Source organism: Salminus brasiliensis, chromosome 11, assembly GCF_030463535.1.
Source record: "Salminus brasiliensis chromosome 11, fSalBra1.hap2, whole genome shotgun sequence".
Classification (NCBI taxonomy): domain Eukaryota; kingdom Metazoa; phylum Chordata; class Actinopteri; order Characiformes; family Bryconidae; genus Salminus; species Salminus brasiliensis.
The window spans coordinates 12,819,309-12,841,153 of NC_132888.1; the positions used below are offsets into that span (position 1 = coordinate 12,819,309).

The 21,845-nt window shown below is 38.4% G+C and overlaps 1 protein-coding gene across 1 annotated transcript; it reads left to right on the plus strand.

The window, feature by feature from the left end:
- Positions 1-297: 297 nt before the first annotated feature.
- Positions 298-14,782, plus strand: prcp (prolylcarboxypeptidase (angiotensinase C)). The gene is made up of 9 exons (XM_072691820.1): positions 298-855; positions 7,419-7,559; positions 7,868-7,969; positions 8,049-8,230; positions 8,410-8,567; positions 8,716-8,885; positions 12,306-12,473; positions 12,620-12,807; positions 13,860-14,782. The coding sequence occupies exons 1-9, from the start codon at positions 682-684 to the stop codon at positions 14,059-14,061; spliced, it is 1,485 nt and encodes a 494-aa protein (XP_072547921.1). The 5' UTR covers positions 298-681; the 3' UTR covers positions 14,062-14,782.
- Positions 14,783-21,845: the final 7,063 nt, after the last annotated feature.

Here is a 21,845-nt window from a genome sequence, read left to right on the forward strand (position 1 = left end):
TTAAAAGTGTTAAAATGAATTCCTACTATTCAGTTCACACTATTAGGCAGGAGCATTATCATTTTTGCAATCTTATCCAGAGGAATTTAGCTAGATTTGACTCATGTTACACAGGTAGGATAATGTAGTGCTAGGAGTTTTCATCAAAATAGTAGCTAGAATAAAGCTAGGGTTAGAAAATGATCTTTCTGTACTCTACCCAGCTCTTGATTATCATGGACAGCAAGAAACCATGTGAAGACTACAACTCCCGTCAGCCACTGCGCCTGACGTGTCTTTACGGCGGACGTAAAGTGTGCCGCGTTTGTTGTTGTGGCACAAGCACAAACCGAAAAGCTTTAAAAAAACACGATAAGAAGGAAAACTGCGCTTTAACGGCTTGTATATGTTGTTTTTCCTTCTTAACGACTTTACTTGGGACTAAACAGAGGCTGAGTGATAAATGGGAAAAGTTGTCTGGTCGTTGCTTCATGCCATAACTGCTGTGCTTGCTGAGTTGCTGTGTCCCGCTGTAAAGGGGGAGGACTAGCTACCCTGTGGAGAGTCTGAGCAGCAGCAGCAGCAGCAGCAGCAGCACTGACAGGTTCCTTCCTTCTTCCGTTCATGTAGCTCCAGTCCAGGAGGGACACCCGGCACACTCCTCTTCGGCTTGCCTGTCCTCTCCTCTGCTCTCCATCAGCCATGAGAGCTGGCTCCGGACCCTTCTTTCTCTCCGCAGCTCTGCTCGCACTGCTCGCCTCCTGCTCTCCTGCAGCAGCGCTCAAAACTCCTCATCTTCTCGGCAGACACAGAGTTACTCGAAGTTCCCCCCAGCAGAGGACCGTCTTCTACAAAACCTTATATGTGGAACAGCAGGTAGGTTTTCAGCTTCTGCTCAGAACTAAGTTAAATGCATGTTTTGGACGCTGTCACGTGGAGAGATCTCACAGGCTGGATCAGCACAGCCTGGCTGTATCTGAGTATCTGCAAGACTTTCTGGACTTCATCAAGCTTTTTTAACCCTTCAGCTAATGATCATGTGAAATAGGTGTCAGATCAGTCACACTATGTGGCTTAAGGTGAGTTTCTATTGCTCAGAAGTCTTGTGGACTAAGTGGACTACTCATATTTTACAATACTGTAGAAATAGAAAAATTGTAGTTTCTCATTATTTAAAGTACAAATAGTCCATGAAACTACGCAAAAAAAGTAGTTGCTGGATATGGATGAGTCATATCTACACCCTGTGTTTGAAAAACATTATATACTTACATTAAATAATATAGTATTTTGTCACTCACACAAAAACCCCTGTAGCTTTTCACTCTTCTGTGGGGATTTCCGTGTTCACGTTTATCCTTCTGGAAGACTTACAGATCCTGTGGCAGAGGATTAAAAATAAAACCATATGTAGATATATTACTACTGAGGTTTTTAGTGGGTCTAGGGACTAAACGTCCTTAGAAATGGGCAAGGTGACCTTTAGGACAAAGAATGTATTAAATTAAACACTTTCAAGTGATAGAAATTACGGTTAAATGCTCATTAAGACTTCTTAAAAAATTTGTGAGATCAAATGAGATTTGATTGATTTTCAAGACAAGGTCTTAAAAAGTCTGAAAAAAACTGCTAGTTGATTTGTTCTTGGTTTTTAAAATACTTTAAATCTGGCAGTTGTTCTTTTCATTATATAAAAACCTTGATTTCATGATTGGACCAACAGAAAGGCTCCAAAAGACTCTTATAGCTTATGTTTATATATGGTATAAAATATTTTTCCATTGACTTCCATTTAAAGTTAAGGTGTTTTTCCTTCTCCTGTAAAGTTGGCATTTTTTGTGTGACTGTGACTATTTGCATATAAAAAATATGACCCTGAATGTTTTAACTGTCAAATTAAAATCAATTAAATCATTTGTGATTTTTTGTTTTGTTTGTTTGTTTTTTTTTTTAGTGTAAGACAATATTCCCAGTCCCAGCAGTTATATCTGTTGGTGGTTTACTCATGGTTTACAACTGGGTTTCCTCTACGGATTTCCTTAATTTTCTGCACATAATCTCTGCTCCACTGCTTTGTATTGTGTCTGCTGACAATCAGCTTTTCCGGTTTGCCTACTAAGTAGAAAAGCAAAGCCAGAAGAGACCTAGCGCTGGTCCTGCCTGTAGTGCTGTGTCACCTGGTAATGGCATTGGGCCAAGAAGGATTTATGCATTTGAATTGAAAGTGAAGCTCTTGGTGACATCCTGAAAAGACTTGAGTTAGGAATATGTGCGACATTTCTTTGACATGATCAGCGGAGCAGAATGCGTGATGTGATGCTGTATTTTTTTGGGAAGATTTTTAGGTCGTTTTTGCAGTATTTGAGCTGTTGCTTTACTATGCGTGAGAACAGCTGACACAGGAAAACCCCAACTTGTTTAATACAAAAACAGTCTGGCGGACTGGACTGTGAACGTAATTACCTTTTGACCTGAACGTATCAGATCGAAGGGAATTGTTTAACGCCGCCTGTTCTGCTTGTAAAGCTTTGCAGTGCCAGATTCATCTGCCAAGGCCTAAGGAAGAGTGAGGCCATTTCCTGACCTTCTTGCTCCTTATTGTCCTCTCTTTTCCCTTTGTCAGCACTTATCGGGTTGTAATCAGTAACCTGCAGTTGTGCTAGCCTCTTTAAGAGTACTTTAAATGAGTAATGGGTCTGTGTGGAACCATTTCTGCCAAAACAACCTAGTAATGGTTTAAAAAATAGGTTCTTAACAGTTCAGCAGCTTGAAGGTGGTTCATGGCATACGGTTTTCCCAGTGTTTATTGAAGGACATATATGGTGGTTTGAACACCCCTAGTCATAATTTGTGTTACTGTGAAGTTGCTGTGAACTGTAGCTTAGGAAGTAAAATGTGACCTGATTTTCAATAGATATGAACTTCAAGATTACACATTTCTATAATAAGTAGTGAAATTATTTTTGTTAATTTAATCTATTACGGTTTTAAAATAACAAAACAAAAAGGCCTGAAGCAAATGTATGGGCTCCTTGCATAGTCAGTACTTAGTAATGTCCTCTTTGCAAAGATCACAGCTTGAAAATGCTTTTTGCAGACAACTAGGAGTCTTTCGGTTCTTGTTCGGGGGACTTTTGCTCGTTTTTCCTAGCAAAACGCTTCTAGTTCTGTGAGATTCTTGGCCCATATTATTATATATTATATAATATTATACTATTAATAATATAATACTATATTATTTATTTAGATCCATCCACAGATTTTCAGTGATGTTTAAGTGTGAGGGGGCTGCGATGGCCATGGTGAGACTTCCAGCCTGAGCTCCTTTGTGTAGATCATTGTGGATTTTGAGGTGTATTTAGGATTATGATCCTGCTGTAGAAGGATAAATAAAACGTGCTGGTATTTGATTGAATCCATTCTTCCCTCTACCAGTGAAATGTTCCCTATGCCACTGGCTGCGGCACAAGCACGATCGACCCACCTGCATTGCTTAACAGTTGGAGAGGTGTTCTTTTTGTGCATTTCTGCATCCTTTTTCTCCAAATAATTATTTGCCTAAAGAAGATTTAGGAATATCTAATTCTACTCAGTCAGTCCACAGGATTTGGTATAAGAATATTTTGTAAAGCTGTAAAACTTTCCATCACCTTGCCTTTCCCAGTGAGTATTGTGAGAAAACCATTTGCCCTAACAAGGTAATTAAGGTCTGAGACCTTGGTAAAAGTTATGAGAGCTCAAATCTCTTGGGGTGCCCATACTTTTGCATAGTGCTCCTTAGCCTTTTTCCACTCTATAATAGTACAAGACAAAACGAGTACACTAATCTTGGTGAAAATGTTGAAAAGAATGTTTCAGATATAACTTTGTGCTTTTTGGAGATCAGTTTATCTTCTTAACTCAACTCACTTAACTATTTCCCATAAGACATTTTGATCAGGGGTGCCCAAACATATGCACGCCACAGTAGATCAGAGCATACATCGCCACAATCTTTTGCTGACTGATAAAGATGGTTTGAGCATTTGCAGAGAATGAGTTACTAGCAAAGAATGCTTGTTCAGCAAGCCTAAAGCAGCTTGTGCTGGTTCTGATGTTTTCACATTTTAAGAAGAGGGAATTTCCAGCAGAACACAGATTCTTTTTACCTTATGTGGTGACTGAAAAGCAGAAGTGGAAAAATAAGAAGCTGTAACAGCTTACTGTTTTTGTGAACTGAAAGTGCTTGTCATATTCTCATTTTCATTTGTTTTGACTGGCCAGATGAGAGCATATCAGGCGGATCAGGCCTGACCTACATTTACATTTGTGGCATTTGGCTGATGCTCTTATCTATAGACACTTAAAATTGAATCATGTTAGGTGATTGTAGTGTTCAGAGTCTTAACCAAGGTTTCTTATTAGTATTGTGTGTGTCTTGTGTGGCTGGGAATTCAAACCCTGGTCTGTCACAGGGAAGATAATTTTGTTGCCCTCTACACTACACTAACTGAATCGTGTGTTGAGGTGGAGAATAATTGACATTGTGCAGATCAGGGTATCCCCAGAATAAATAGGAAGGGTGTAGGCAACCTCATTATTTACATTTCGCATTAACTAGAAATGTAAAGATCAGGTTGTTTCTCTAAATGCTCAGCGTCAGCCGATACAGATGCGATCTTTGTAAAGATAATTCAGGCAGTTTAGATAAGATGAGCTGTTCATTAATAAGTAAGTTAATAAGTAAAATCGCTTTAGTTTTTAGTAGCAGTTTTTATAATGAGACATTCTGAACTGAATGATTTAGTTTAGTAGAGACATTTCTTAAAATGACTGTATTAATTTTACAGTATTAATATCTTATAATCCAGTCTGACTCTCCCCCCTGACCAATCAGCTCCCAGCTCCTCTAAAACACTGCAGTCAGGTCACTTCCTGTGTGTATGTGTGTAGTGGTACACACTCTTGACTGATATCTGTTGTTGTTTGTCTACTGTGTGAAATAAGTAGTTTATATATGGTGAATGTGCTGTGTGTGATTTGGGTTTCTGTAGCGTGTGAGTGTATTTGCATTAGCGTTAGTCTGTACTCGGTTCTGAATGTGCTTTTCAGTGTTGGTTTAAAAACAAAGAAAGGTGAGCGGTTCTCTCACTGGTAAAACAAAGAGTTTCAGTGATGGGTTCAGATATTATAGTCTGTTTTCATATTCCACTGTAAAATAGCTCCACACTGCAGGCTCTTAACTCTTTTATTTACAGTCTGAGAACATCCGCACCGCTGCTGGCTGGACAATAATGTCCGATAATGGCACCTTGACACCACCAGATGGAGCTCTAAAGTCAAGTCAAGTCAAATTTATTTGTATAGCTTTTCACAGCTGTTTGTTGTCTAGAAGCAGCTTTACACAATCAGTAATTAGTAAAAGACAATATAAAAATATTGTCTAAAAATAAATAACATAAAAAGACATGAAAAATCTAAGACCCCAAGTGAACAAGCCAACGGCAACAGTGGCAAGGAAAAACTCCCTCAGAGCTGGAGGAAGAAACCTTGGGAGGAACCAAGACTCACAAAGGGGACCCGACTCATCCTCCTCTGATCAGAACTATTTAAACATTATTGATTAAAATGACCAAACCATCTATACTGTTGTGGTTTGCAACATATTCATAATCATAATATAATAATCGTGGTGTATTATAACTTAATATAGTCATGGCAGTGATGGTCAGAGTAATGAGAGTAATGATGGTTAATAGTGGTAATATTAATAGTGTCAGATAGTTAAGAGTCCATTTAGGTTTTAACATGCTCTAAACACCATGGTTAAAACGAAGACTTGGGATTAAAATAGCCGAAACCCGGTGCAATAAAACATGCCTAGATCTGACCTGATCCTGAGCCACTGGATCAGATCAGGACATCCTTAGCATTAACATTTATTTCTCTTAATTTTCTGCAAAAAATGACTTGTTTGTGTTAATTATGGTTGCACCAGACACTGTGGCCTTTGTTTTTTTTTTTGCCATTTATTTTTTTACTTCTGTAAATAAAATGTATTGCGGTACCAAAACTGTACAATACATAGCATATCATGAACTCTGTGTGCTGTTAAACCCCTAGAGAACAGTGTCTATTGTATTGTAGAGTAATGGTTCTCAATCACAGGTCTGGAGTACCCCCTTACTCTGCACACTTTAGAGTCTACCCTTTAACCAACATACTTGATCCATCCAGTAAACTAAATAACAAGCTGTTCCTATGGTGAACTAGGTATGTTGCAGTAAGGAAAACACTGCAGCATGCAAGACAGTGGTACTCCAGAACCAGAACTGAGAACCACTGTTAGTAGTAGAACCAATTTTGGTTACATAAACAAATGTTTGCAATAGAGATGTATGAGTGTGAAGAATCATTAAATTGATGAAGAACCTTTATGTAAAGGGTTGTCTGTTTTAGACTTTACAGTTGCGATTTTTAGGGTGGTTTTTGTGTTTGAAGACGAACGCTGCCATCATGTGTTCATGACCACCAGGTGGCACCATAGATTCAAACCAGTCTTTTGTTCAGCTTGGTGATGTCGGACAAAGTTGTTGTGAAGGGACGACAACAATGAAGTTTGCCTTCAGTTTGCTACATGCTGAGTGTTGAAACTTGCTCATATAAACGTGTATGTATGTATTTGGAGACATCACACTTTAAAGCCAGCAGGAACAAGTTCTTTTCAAAGTTTTTTTTTTCCTCTTTTTTTGCATTTTAACATGACTTTGAAGTTGAATTACTATTTAAAACCTATGAAAGCAGTGACAGACATGTGGCAGGAAGCCACGATCTGACTGTTGGGAGAATGAACATTTTTGGCCCTGGGAATCCATTTACTGTCATTGGCTCATAAAATTTGTGCCTCTTTTTTATCCCAAAGGAGGGGAAAGAGAGGGTTAGGAAAAAAACAACACAAAGGAGAACATTCTTTATTTATTGGGTGTGATTCAAGAAGAGGGGAGAACAGTTAAGAAGCACAGCAGCAGCACAGAGCTTCAGCTTTGGGAACGTACCTCAACCCCCCCAACCATTCCTTAAATGCAGGGCGAGGGAATAAATAGGGAAGACATTGGATGAGTTCTGGGGTTGAATGAAAGGACGTCACAGGGCTGGTGAAGCCGGAACTAATGTGGCATCCCTGAGGCCTGGCGTTGGATTTTAATACAAATTGAAGCTAATTATCCTTGCATCCTCCCCCTGAGGTTTTCCACTTGACAATACCGACATGGCACAGGGCCAAATCACCAATGGGAACACCCAGGAATAACTACAGTCATGCTACATGTCTTGCACGCCATCCCTGTTACATAAAGTTTGCAATTTCAGCTGATGGATACCAAGATTACATAAAGGTATTGTGTTCTTAGCTGAATTGTGTACCATGCTTAAACTGGTGTTCTGGGTTTATTCTTTTATAGATTGATCACTTTGGATTTTTGGAGAATGGCACATTCAAACAGAGGTTCCTTCTCAATGACCTGCACTGGCACAAGGAGAACGGCCCGATTCTGTTTTACACCGGAAATGAAGGAGATATCACATGGTTCTGTAACAACACGGTAATTATGACATTGAACCTCATTAATTCACTCATTAATTAAATCATTCATTCAGTTACCAGTCTGGTGAGTTGTATTCTTTTCGGTTTCTCCAGATAAAATATCTCAAACGTCAACTTTACAGTAGAAAAAAAACTGGTCACCTTGGACCATTTCTATTGGTCCATTCATCATGAAATTTTGACACAACGTATAGAAAAAACAGATTCAAATGATGTAAAAAATGTTAAAAAATGGAGATAAATTTTTTTTGTGTGACAGTGATGATATATTCTTATAAATGTGGTCATTTTTTTTCTTCATTCCAGGGATTCATGTGGGACATAGCAGAGGAACTGGGAGCTATGCTGGTTTTTGCAGAGCACCGTTACTATGGAGAATCCTTACCATTTGGAAATGAATCTTACAGTGTAAGCCAAGTTGTGTTCTAATGTTGATAGCAATCTGAATCACGACATATCATCATTTTTAACACTTTCTGTCTTTCAGAATGCCAAGTATTTGAACTACCTGACATCAGAACAGGCTTTAGCAGACTTTTCAGTGCTGATTGAAAACCTCAAGAAGACTATTGCAGGAGCCCAAAATAGCCCCGTTATTGCCATCGGAGGGTCCTATGGTGGAATGCTGTCGGCTTGGCTGAGGATGAAATACCCCAGTGTTGTTGTAGGGTGAGAAATGGATTAATATCCCAGTTGTTACTGCTTTATGAATCGAACAGAAATGTACATCTGATAGTTGAAACGACTTTTTAACAACTTTTACTTTCACACTCACCTTTCATTTAATAATCTAAAGATCCTTCATGTAATCACCTGAAGTTTGATTAAATTCACTTTATTTATTCCAGTGCTCTAGCTGCATCAGCTCCAATCTGGCAGTTCACTGATATGGTGCCCTGTGGTGATTTCTACAAAATAGTCACCCAAGACTTTGCCATTAGTGGAATCAACTGCAGCAAAAACATCAGGAGGTCGTGGATGGCGATCAGTAATGTATCCTCTACAGGTTAGTATGGGTGTGATCACTGTTTACTAGAATATTTACAATTTTTGTATGCATGCCCTATTCTTTGTGATTGTCCCAGCTGGACCATAGATAAAAGTTACACTGCTGTGGTCCTTAAATGATGTTGCTTTGATTTGATTGATCCCAGATGAAGGTCTGCAGTGGCTATCTAAGGAGTTTGGGCTATGCTCTCCACTGAAGGAAGAGGATGTGAGTGGCTTCAAGGGGTGGCTTCAAGAGACCTGGGTGAACTTGGCAATGGTTGATTATCCTTATGAGGCCAACTTTCTCCAGCCCCTCCCACGCTGGCCTATTAAGGTACTGTACATTTGAATTCACTTTCACAGGTTGCCCTTTATAGAAACAAGAAGTTTCCTTTGGAAACAGGAACAGTTTATTCTACTGCAGGAAAGTTTACAGATGCTTTCACAGAGCAGGGCTGTTTTTTATGTGCCTGTGCTTTGTTCAAATAAAAGAAAGAGAAACCAGGCTTACACACATGCTATGAAATATTACACATAACACATAAATAACTTCTTTGCCATTTGAGTGCCAAAGATTGTGTGAAATATTGTGTCTAAACTCTAAATAAATATAGAAATCGAATAGGAAAGGCCATGTTTATTTCTGAAGTTTGTCATGAAACAAGTGCTTGCAAAAAATGAAAGAAGTCTTGCTTATTATTGAGGAACCCATTTAGGAACCCATTGCACAGAACAACCTTGGACAACATAATGGGTGCACACTGTTACCCTCAACTTGTGCTCAAACACACTGAGAGATTATTTAAAAGATGCTGGAACAGATGCATCTTTTAGAGTACATTTTACAGATTCAATAAATTGTATCATATCCCTACGAAAAATGATCAGTGTTATACTGTTGTGCCAAGACTACAAAGCAACTCTTAAGTCTGTGATTTTCTCTAAATTGAATCCCTCGTTAATGTTGTCCGAAACAAATTACTTGTGCAGATAAGGCTCAGGTCTTTTGTAATTGCTTGTTTACCCTAGAAGCATCATTAATATTCATAAGGTGCTGGTGTTCAATTTGTGTTCTCTCTCTTTGATCAGTTGCTATTGGTAGTTCATTCTTTAACTCCTCTTTTACCACTAAGCTGCCTATTGAGAACCCCTTTTAGATCTTTGAGGTGTTCTGTGCTGGCTGCTTTGTATAATAGGAGCATGTGCATTCTGCTCCACTGGGTCTATTTGTCTGACAAAGCTTATATAAGTTAGGAAATTGGTTATATTTCATAATAGTACAATAATAATAATAATAATAATAATGATAATGATGTATTTATTTTTGTAGTTTACTCAAAACAAAATGCAGTACAGCTACTATAAATTCCTCTGTGTAACAACAGTATAAGTTACAGGTTAAAATACCAGTCACCTGACTGCAAAATTAGATTATGCCTCTTAAAGTGAGCCTTTGCTTAAATATTAAAAAAGTAATGTGTTGTTTTTTAATGTTCATATTTATATATGCATTTAAATGTTTTTTAAAGGCCTTCTCCAAGGATATGTGTAGCAGATTCTGTAGCAGATTCTGCTTTAGGAACCAGAAGGCCCCTCCTAAAGCTGCTTGAGAATTTGTGTCAAAGTGTGTAAAGCTGCATTGGCATTACAGGAGGGGCTGGTGTAAAGAGTTTATACAATTCCACATGTTGCATCATGGCTTTTATGTCTTTATTGTTATGTAACTTATGTACTACTGTGTGTAACTTTTGACTAGTAGTAAAGGTAGTGGTATTTACATTAATCCTGACATTTGCTCAGTGTTTATTGGAAGTGATTAATAAAGGTATCCAAAAACCCATCCAACCTTTGGAGAACAAGTTGTATATCTTAATGTTAATTTGGTGTTATATAGCATACCATGCTTAAATAACAAAAAAATGCAAACTAATAAAGAGTATTTAATGTGTTTCAGACAAATGCTCTTTCCTCCATACATAGCTGCATGCTTAAATTGACACAAAAATAAGATACAAGAATTAGACCTTCTGAAACATTGTACATAACTGTTTATTTACTACTACTACTATTACTACTATTACTACTACTAATAATAATGATAACGATAATGATGTTGATGAAGAAGAAGATGATGATGGATGTCCACTTGTTAAAAAAGCTTGTCAAGACATGCAAATAGTCTGCAAGTGTTAACCAAATCAAGTGTCATGTCTGTATTTGGGTATGTTTTTGTCTGACAAAGAGAAAATGTCATTTTTTTAGCATTTTTGCCCAAATCTGCTAATGTATGCGACCCCTCTGGGTCTTTAAAGCGCTTTAGACAGTGGGTGCAAAGAGGGGGCCTTTTAATGACAAAGCTAATGTGATTATGTGAGTGACTGTGAGAAGGGGGCATTGAGGGCTTAGAGGAGGGAAATCTGTTGGCGGAGATGAATGTATAAGCCTAATCTCATCTGAAAAGTAGAGAGAAGATGCTTTAGAGAGCCACTGCATTTTTTGTCATGGTATAAGTCTTAGCTTGGACATGTCTGTGGTCTACCTCGTGCATAGACCACCTCCTCTCTTAGGGCTTGAACAAAAGCCTTAGCAACAAACTCCATGCTAACTCCACTCTACTTGAACTCTTTAGCCACTGAACACCCAAACACTGCCTCATATTAATGTAGGCATTCCATATGCATCAAATAAAAGCTTGCGTAGACTGCATCATTTAGTGTGCTGTTTTTCAGACCAGGGTCGCACAAAAATAGAACTGTTTAGTGTGTTTTTTTTTTTTTTTTTTCTTTTCTCTTTTCTGAGGTCTCTTTGTTTGCCTTGTCCTTGTCGATCTTACACAGCTCTGGAGTCTTTGTGCCAGCACTCCAACTATAAATTCTAGCAAAGCTAAATTCCTTTCCACACAATTTCACATGCAAATCAGACGATTGCTCCGAGAAAGTGCTGGAGCATTTTGTTTTTTACACCAAACGCTTTAAGTAACACATCAGTGGAATACTGAACCTTCTGGGTTCTTCTTTACAAATTCAAATAAACACGGCAGTCATAGACCTAATGTCTGTTTTCCTGAAAAGGCTATTAACATTAATCATGCTGTGATCAATCAATTTATTTGGTATTTCCATATTTAGCTGTTATTTGTTTGACGATCTGGTGTCGACCAGACGAGGATGGGTTTCTCTTTTGAGTGTTGGTTCCACTCAAGGATTCTTCCTTCTGATCTGAAGGAGTTTTCCCTGCCACTGTTGCCATTGGCTTACTTACATGGGCTCGGACCTGGATTCTACGTGAAGCTTCTTTGTGACAACATCTGTTAAAAGCGCTATATAAATACATTTGAATTAAATTTTTGGAATTTGAATTATTTTCTAATTCTGCTATTTGTCTGATACTGTAATATGTTGTACTTGTGTAAATCATGCTGTTTTCTAATTAAAAAACATAATCGTGTAAATTCCTTAAATTGTTTTAATGCACAATTACTGTTTAATTGCTTAATTTTAACATATTGGGAAATGTGGCAAACTGAAACACTACATGCAGGATTTGTTCACTTATTAAGGTGGGTGGGTTTGTTGGGTGAGTGAACATATGATGTGATCAATCAATAAAACAAGTCTTTTTAATGAAATCTTTTAAAATTATTTTTATCCAATGTAAAGAAACATTTTTGTGCATGTATTCTCTGTCTAGAAAATGCATCAGTTTAGCAGGATGTTCATGTGTTAATGTAATGCTGTGTTACTTTTATTTCCAGGTGGTGTGCACACACCTTCAGCTTGATATTGAGGTGTCAGACAAGCAGCTGTTACATGGCATCTCCCAGGCAGTGAAAGTGTACTACAACTACACAGGAAGTGCTGAATGCCTGAACACGTCACAGACTGCTACTGGAAGTTTGGGCTTTAGGGGTTGGTTCTACCAGGTAGACACACAGCACAGTTATTCTCCTTGTTTCTTATTTAATATGGGTATCATTACAGATCCTGCAGGCTAATTCACTGGTCATTGCTATCTTGGGTATGAATGTGTCATATGAGTAAAGACTTCTTTCACTATTCCTTCGACCAGTCCTGTACAGAGATGGTGATGCCCGTGTGCACAGATGGCATTCAAGACATGTTTGAGCCTCAGCCATGGAACTTCCAGGCTTTCTCTGATGAGTGCTATGACCTGTTTGGAGTGCGACCAAGGGAGCACTGGGCCGGCACTGTTTATGGTGGGAAGAACATTGGCTCCCACAGCAACATCATCTTCAGGTGGGCAACTTGCGTGACGCTACACCTTTGCTACACTACTTGCATAAGAATGGGAAGCAGCTTGAATCACTGGCCTAATTGGTTGCTCAAATGCCTCTCATAAAAGCCTCAGACATTAAATAGAATGTGATTTTTTTTATGTATTGTTCTGAATTACGTAAAAAATAATAGCTGTGACTGAAATGCATTTCTATTGACGTTGTAGGATACTATTTGTTATGTCAGCCATTTTTCTCTGAGAACCTGTACACCTTGCATTAACATGCATTTTGGATCTAGATAGTATCTGGACACTTTCCTAGCAAGTGCAGCCAAGATCCTCAGTAACTAATACTCTCTTTTACTTGCTTTTTTAAGAGAGTGCACAGTTTGCTCACACTTGTATTAAATGTGGAAGAGATCCGTCTCTGACCACCTCCGAATGTGGTTTGAGTGATCAGTTCGGAATACGATCACAGTGCATCTTAGGGGTGTTTACGCCTGACTTTTCTTGCGGGCAAGTGAAATATGAACGTGATCCGATCCCTAAAAATGCATCTTAATGCCAGGTGTAAACAGACTCAGAATTGTGAAGTGGAATTCGAGGGCACTACAATCTCCCACATTGCACTTGTAATTTCTAGTGAGCAGCGTTGCTTGATGCATGAACCGACCGTGGACCAACATGCATTGTAAGTCTCTTGTTGCTAAGCAACAGTGGGCCAAAGGGAGCCATATTAACAAGTGATTGGTACAGCCACTGAACGTTGTGAGTTTCAGATATGAAATTTCATGCAGTCATGAATTTTATGTAGTTCATTCATTCTAAGCTTATGTTTCTAAGCAACATAACAGTCAAAAATTATTCCAGTGAACAGCGCAATGCTTTCAGAATTCAAAATTCATTCAGAATTCACTGTGTGTGTGTGTGTGTATGAAGATTTTAACTTGACCCTACAGCTGCCACAAAATAAGCTAAATGTTGTACTTGTTTCAGTGAGCTACAGGTGAGAAAATTAATATTGAATCTGTTTGACCATCACTACAGTTTACTGTGATTTCTCTTATTGCAGTAATGGAGGTTTGGACCCCTGGATGAGTGGTGGCGTTACCAAGACTCTCTCAGAGACTCTGGTGGCAATTTTGATCCCTGATGGAGCTCACCACCTTGACTTACGCTATAATAATGAGTATGACCCACAAACTGTCATTCATGCCCGGACCCTGGAGGTGCAGTACTTCAAGCAGTGGATCAAACAATCAACAAGTACATGATAACCACTTTGGAGAGTAGTTCGAAATAGACCAGGGCTGATAGAAGTTAACCTAAGCACAACCAATCATCTCAGTTATGTAAAGTGTTCCAAAGGCAAGTTCTTTATTAAACCGGACCAAAGAAGGTGTTTTTATACTTAAATAGACTTTTTTTTAAATATATGTTTCTCTTTCAGATTTTTCTCCCTAAATAGCAAATCTGGGTTATGGATGTATCATTGTACCTAGTCAGTCATTCAAATTACCATGTCTGAACAAGTTACATTGCATTTATTTATCACATCTGTAAACTTGGGTTCCTTGAAAGTTTACTGTGGATTGTATTATGGATTTTATCTTTTAAAACAGAAAAATACTCCAAATCTATTTAACCTCTAAAACTCCTCAGAGCCACGCCACTGATTTCTGGCTTTTTTCGGCCAGTTTTGTATTACGTTGCATGTAGGTACTGATTAGTAATCCTCAGGGTGTAATAAAAGTCATGGAGCATAAGTGGTTAGGGTCATGAGTGGAACATTTGAAGCAGAAGCAATAATGTCAAACATGAAGAAGCCGTCATAATGTGGGATAGAAAACATTTAAGGTTGTTATATCCGACCTCCATGCACTATCATGCAAAAAACATTTGGTTGTTTTTCAATAAAAAAAAATAAAAAAAAAGGAATTTCACAATGTGTTCAAGTTTCATAATGAACGGACCAATAAAAAACCCTAAAAATAACTTGTTATAATATTTTTTTTTTACTTTGACTTTACTTTTAACTATAGAAGCAAAGAAGGTTTTCCATTCTGTACAGTTGCCATTTTGAATATTGAAGGTTTTTGTGTTACAGAGGAGATATACCTCTATTCTGTATACCTCTGTTCTTTCTTCCTGTTTTGTAAATTTGCTAAATACAAGCAGTGTCCCAATTTCAGGGATGCATCTTTCGGAGGCTGCGACTAGGCTGTCCCATTTCGAAGGCTCCCTCATCTGCGGCTACTACTTTTCCATGGCAACAAAGGGTCCAACAGGTAGATTCTTTGCCAATTAACATATCCCAAGATTCATTGCGTGCCAACTGCAACCATTAAGGTTGCTAGGTGACACGAGTGGCATTTCACAATGCAACGGTGTGGGCAGGAACACAACACAAACAGGAAATTCGCCATAGAGCCGGCCGTCTTTTTTCAGTTCGACCTTCGTGGTCTACGCAGTCTTCGGAGGCAAAGCCTTTGTATACCGTGTCCTTCAAAGGATGCAGCCCCTGAGTTAGGACACAGCTACAGTTTTATTCATTGTGTCAGTTTCTGGATGCTGTTATGGTAAAAAAAATATGCAATTAGTTAAAACACCGTAATTGTCTTTACATTTTCTAACATGATCTGTGAAGCTGGGGTGATCAAACTTGCACGGATTCTTTGAGTCTCTTTACCAGGGTACAAAATTATTATTATTTTTTTTTTACCTAATCTAGTGTTTTTACCTGTGCTTATTTCAGCAAATGTTTGATTTACAGATCACTACATAAAACAATAAATGAAATTTGTGAGTTTCCTTGCATTGCATTAGTAGTTGATGTGGTAGTTCCGATTGCTTTCACAACAAGAGAAGGATTAATTCTACAATTATAGCAGCAATTATAAAGCTATATAAGCATCCTCTACCACTGATGTGTTTGAAGATAATTTTCAGGTGTTACAAACTCACAAACACAACTAGCAACATGTGAACACCGTTGTAATTCCCCTAACCCCAAGTGTATTATTATAAAAATATATCATTCAGTAAATGTATGACTTTATGGCTGAACGCTGTTCTGTAAAAGACCGTTTCTTGATACTTGAATATTGAAATGAATATTTAAATGATTACTCAACTGAGACTTTCTGTGTTGCTATATGCATATAGTGTCCATCGTTTGAGTTTAAGAGCTGCAGATTGCAGATGAAATTCACACAGATTTTTGCTCAGTTATGCAAATGAATGTTTGAATGGAAGAAATCTAAAATTTGTATGATGTGGAAAGAAAATGTATCTTTGTAAAAACACAAATTGCTTCAATGTAAATGCATATTAATAGAATCCAGCAGAGATATCCCATTTCCTGCTCTTGCTCTGCCACTGCTCTGGCATGATTTAATGAAAACTCCGCGGCAGACGTTGAGCAATAAAGTGGCTAGCAGGAGGCTAGCAGTGTATAACAGGGAGACCGTGCCCCATGCAGACCAACCTGCAGGACTCCCCCAGACTGCCATTCTTTCACTGGCAACTCCAACCTCTCGAAATTGCTGTACCTCCACATCCCCTCATCTTTCGCAAGCTGCCCCCCGCTAGTAGTATTATTAATACTGCAGCCTGAGTGCGGAGGAGGTTCTGGCATGCTGGTGAGCTGGGGTTGAAGGGTGAGGCTCTGGAGATGAAATGAAGTTGAATGGGATGAAATGATGGATGACGAGCAACTATCTTTAAAGGGTCACAAGAGTGTCAGCTCTTGTGCTACCAGGCCCACAGTGTGTATACAGTGCAGTGAAAAAGTGTTTGCCCCCTCTCTGATTTTTTTTTCTTGTTTTTACATACCATCACACTGAAAGCTATAAGTATACAGTAAAATATATGCAAAGAAGGACTTTGTCAAACACATCACATTATTATTAACATATCATAATTTATTTTTAATTATAAATTTATAGAGACAACCAGGACAGAGGTGAATAGTTTTTCACTGTACTGTAGGCATTCCTCTAATTGGATTATATGGTACATGATATGGATATTGGAATACTGGATATTTGTTTTTTAAACTCACTCGTTAAAAAGAGATATATTAAATTCCATGAATATTATTAATGAATTTAGATACGAATGTCTGTTTAATAATGTAACAATATAAATATATATGTTAAAAATGCTAAAATTTACAGTAACTCTCTGAAGCATACCTGTGTTTTGGCTAGGTAAGATCAAATCAGTGGCCCTTATTCATCTAAGTTGTGTACGGTCAAATTTGATCTTAAATTGAGTGCGTGCAAATTCCACAAATATCTTTGTTGTTCATCACTTTTATCGTTAGAGGTGCCGACCTGATGACTCCTGTGTAGAAATTGCAAAAGTGGGTGGTTACAATATCGATAAAGGGGATGGGCTGGGCCCTAGGTGTAAGTACTAGGTAAGGAATTTTTATCTGTTCTTGTAGTATTTTGTTATAGTTATGCTTCATTTTACTCAGTTGTAATGAAAGTGGACCATGAACGTAGTGTTACACTCTTATGCTCTTATATCAAACCTTAGTGGTTTCTGTGTTCTTCTCACAGTAACACTGATGTATAAAGTAGTTGGTGGTTGAGGTGGGCTTAACCCAGCAATGCACTGACAGAGGGGTGTGCCTAGCTGATTACACTGGTAAAGAGGTTGTAAGGGAATGGGCTGGGCCCAATATTTAACCCTAAGTATAAGGTGCAGGATTTTTCTTATCCTGTGGTTTTTCACCTTAGTGTTTTTGTGTGTGTAAGTTTAAGCATACCTGAGCAGTTTTATAACCTGGAAAATGCTTAATCTACGGTTAAATAATAAGTTGTCAATATAAGCAAAAATATTTTTGACTTATTTGACTTATTTGAAATATTTATTTTTTTTATTTTGACTCATAAGTTGCTGAATGCTTTCTTTTTATTGGCTCACTAATGAAATTAGCATAAATGTAAATTCTTGAAAGTTTATGAGGACAGATTTCCTTAACTTCATTTCGATGTGGTACCAAACTTTCATCATTGGATCAGGTGCAGATGTGTGTGCTCCAATATGGGCTTGTTTTAGGCAACTTTGGTGAATAAGGGTTAATGATCCATCTTTAAACTTCTGACCTAAGCCACACTCACTGCACTTCATACATTGGTCTGAGGGGGAACTGGTTTAACATGTAAATGTGAAAATCATCATCTTTCTTTTAAAAAATGATCACAACTATTATTGATTATTGATCAGTATTAATCAATATATTATCAGTTACTGTATCGACCCCAGATTTCCATATTAGTTCATCCTTGTTTGATGTGACCAGTTGCTAAGACATGACCACATTAGCAAAATGGGGTGCTGCTGTGCAAAGCTGGAATATGTATGCATAGACACTGCTTTGCTTGATTGATCCAGTTGCGTATATTTCGAAGCTGAAGACGTTAGAGGACATAGATTTGACCTGCACACTTACTACCCTGTTAAAAATCCTGGTTGAAGATTAGGCAATGCTTATTGCATCTCATACTTCACCTGAGTACTTATACTATATATATATATATATATATATATATATATAAGCAAAACTAAACCACAATTGAGGATGATGCTCAGTTTGTCCCTCTAGACACAAATACAGACTAACGCTGGTGGTGAAGCAGCCGTTAGTGTGAGCCATAACACACTTTTTCAGGACTTTGGTTCCATCATTAATTTGGCTGTGCTTTCTTCTCTCATGACACTTAAATCAAATTTGTTATTAGCATTCCGTTGATCCATAGTGTGTGGACCTGTCTATGCCACTGCTCATGCAGACCACACACTAGTGGGAACAGATTAGTTGTGTGTGTATTTGCCAATGTGTAAAACCTGCTTTTGACACCCAGAGTCGATGGAGAGAGTGTTTGGGGGGTAGGGAGAGGGAGTAAAGGAGGGGTAAAAAAAAAAAAAAAAGAGGAGTGGGTGCTGAGTTTGTAAATTCCCTGGGCTGAGGGCGGGGTGCACAGTGTGTAACGATAACCAAACAATGCTCACTTTCAATGGTCCGTTTGCTTAAGCAGCTTTCCAGGGACGTGAATCGAAAGCGGAAAGATGAATGTTGTTTCACGGCCTGCCTCATTTGTTCTCCCACCGAGACGTTTGTTCACCTCCATTTGACCTTGCTTATTGTTTTTCCCAGTCTAATAATTTGTTTCATGTGAGATATTATGATGTTTTGTCTGGGTGTGTGGTTTGTATACAGTGTAAAAAGAGGCATGTCAAAAGTTTCAGACGTATTTGCATTCGCTTTCCTAACATGTATTGCGTCCAGACAAAACACATCAGGACGTTTTTGGAAGTTCAAGTGGTCAGGAATCCCCTTTGTCTCTTTTCTTTAATGTAATGCAATTCTCCCAACACCACAACCCCCCCCCCCCCCCCTTCTCTCTTGCCAGTATTCAACTCCCAACCCCCTCTGATCCCCTCGCCCTTTATGTGGCCATAGAGACTTGTTTCCGGAATCAGTGCGTCAGGCCCTCAAATGTGAATGACTAGCATGTACAAAAGCTCTGTGCGGGAAGAGGAGAAAATTTCGGCCATTAGTTTGGTGATGTCACTGTGCCAAAATTAGGCTGCTGAAGAAAGAAGAGGATGTGGAAACTTGCTTAGAAAGAAATGAAAGGGCTAGATGCATTGACAAAGTCTCAATGTTTAAAGCTTGAATTTAAATCGGGATTATGTTTTATACTGTAACCGATACTTTAGAAATAATGTTGCAGATATGACGTTGGATTTTTAAAGAAATCATATCATGCTGTATTTAATATCCTATAGCAGTAAAAGCTAATATTAATAAATCTGAGATTCTAAGAAATAAATGTCTACAATGAGTCAAGGAAAGTTTGTAGCTATTTTTCCATTGTCGTGCAGCTGTTTATTGTAAGGCTATGGCAGCTTCTCTGGGACCCCCATTCAGGCCAGGGGCTTGAGCTGGGCTACAGATAATTAGATCAGTGCTATCAGTTTCACTGTTCCTTTTCTCCATTGGAATTTACATGATAATAACACTCTCTCGACAGTCCCTCTTTCTCAAAGACGCTTAGGCTTTTTTTTAACTCACCCTTGCAAACATCTAAATGATTCACTGCCTCACCTTAGAATGCACTTTTCGAGAGGAGAAAAAAAGAAAATGCCTGGGAAAACCTTTAAAAGTGTTCAAGAAAGAGAAGGTACAATGAAATGTGTCACACTTGGCACATGATTGCAAAGTTTAATGATAGAATAAAACAAGATAAGACTTATTTCAGTAGTTCTGTAATTTTGGTGCCAGTTCTACCCTAATTATAATGGGTTCTCCCTCTACACGACTACTTTTACATAAAAAAAAAACAAAGGTGCTGCAGATAGATGTTTCAGCAATGCCATAGAAGAAGCATGTTAGTAATAGAGATGTACAAGAGTGATTCTTCAGCGGGTTCTTTACACTTCCACATATTACAAACATGGTTCTGTATGGAAACAAAAATGGTTCTTCTATAGTATCCCTTTTGAACCATTTGAAGCACCATTATTAGCAGTGCAATTGCCTGAGAATAGCCATCAGTTATAAAAAAAGTATTACACTTGAGTTCTCAGTAAACCTGGACAAAAATGTCAACACAATATCAGGATTAATACCTTCACTCTTCCATGATGTCCCTTTTTCTTGAAGCATTCTCAACTTTCCTACCTCTCAAAATCCCCAAAACATGTCCCTGTAAGTGCTTTTGCTTCAGCCGGGATTAGTTTGGGCCCCTATGAACCTCCCAGTGTTGGTCCATCTCCCATACTGGCATTCACTGTTAGCCAAGAAACTTCCTGTAAATGCGGGATTGTTTACAGCGGCCGTTACACTCATACCCAGGATTTCTTAAGGTCAACATTTCTTCTGGCACACTGGGCTTGAACTGCACTTTAGTCCCCTTTAATTTAACAGCTCCGGCAGCTTTTCTAGTTAAATCGACTGTTCATTATTGAGCCCCATTTTACGAAGGGGCTGTGAGGTGCAGTTTAATGAATCTCTGGCACAAAGATCCCTTTCACTGCTGAAGGAAGAATAGAAGCTATTTAGACCCTGTAGGGCTGTATGTCAAAGGCAGCCTATAATAGTTGTCAGGCAGAGGCTAAAATTCCCACTGGTGCGGGAATGCACAAGAAATCAACTTTCAGCACAAGCAGATTAAGACACTAGTAGGAAGTTGGGGAATACACATGTGAACGTGATGGCACCAGCTTGAACCCACAGCTTTTGCTTTTCAGCATTTGCTATGTGCGTTATAATTCAAGGCTTAATTGAGTTTTATGCTCTGCAGATCAAGCAGACTTTACAGACAGACGATTACTGATTCCTGCAGGAAAATATTATTAACTCACTTTGTTGTGCATAACTGCTTTTGATTACTGTGGGATCTTGTGGAGTCCCTTTAAATATCTGGCAAAGACCAAAATAATCATCCTGTGTTGTATAGGCCACATTATTAATTTTATACATTGTAATAAGCATGTAATAACTTTGCTATTGACATGATCCTTGCTTGTAATGGCATATTCAACAATGAAATTGCAACAATAAGAAGGGAAAAAGCAAATAAACTCCCTACTCTAATGAAAGTGACATGTAATATTGTCAACTCTCAAACTTCCAAAACTATTATTAATAAAAATAGGTCATGAGTGGGAAAGTGATTCTACAGGTATATAGTGATTTATTTGCTGAAAGACAAAAATGTTGACCTAAAAATACAGCAAAACAAACGAGGACATAGAAGGCACACACATTTGTGGATGCGTTTAATGTATTGGTGAGCCATCACTGTCTTTTATGTAATGAAATTGTACAGGTCACATACACACACAAACAGACAATAAGAGCTGCTTGGAGACAGTGGGACAAGTAGCTATTGTCTTTTTGCTCAGTGGGATGCCTCCGACAAATCCCTCTTAGTTGCAGGTGGTCAGGCGTGAGCAAAGAGTTAAGTCCCAGGGTCCCTCTGGCCCTCCCCTTTAATGTCCTGACATCATTGGCCCTGCCCCCTAAAATCCCCCCTGC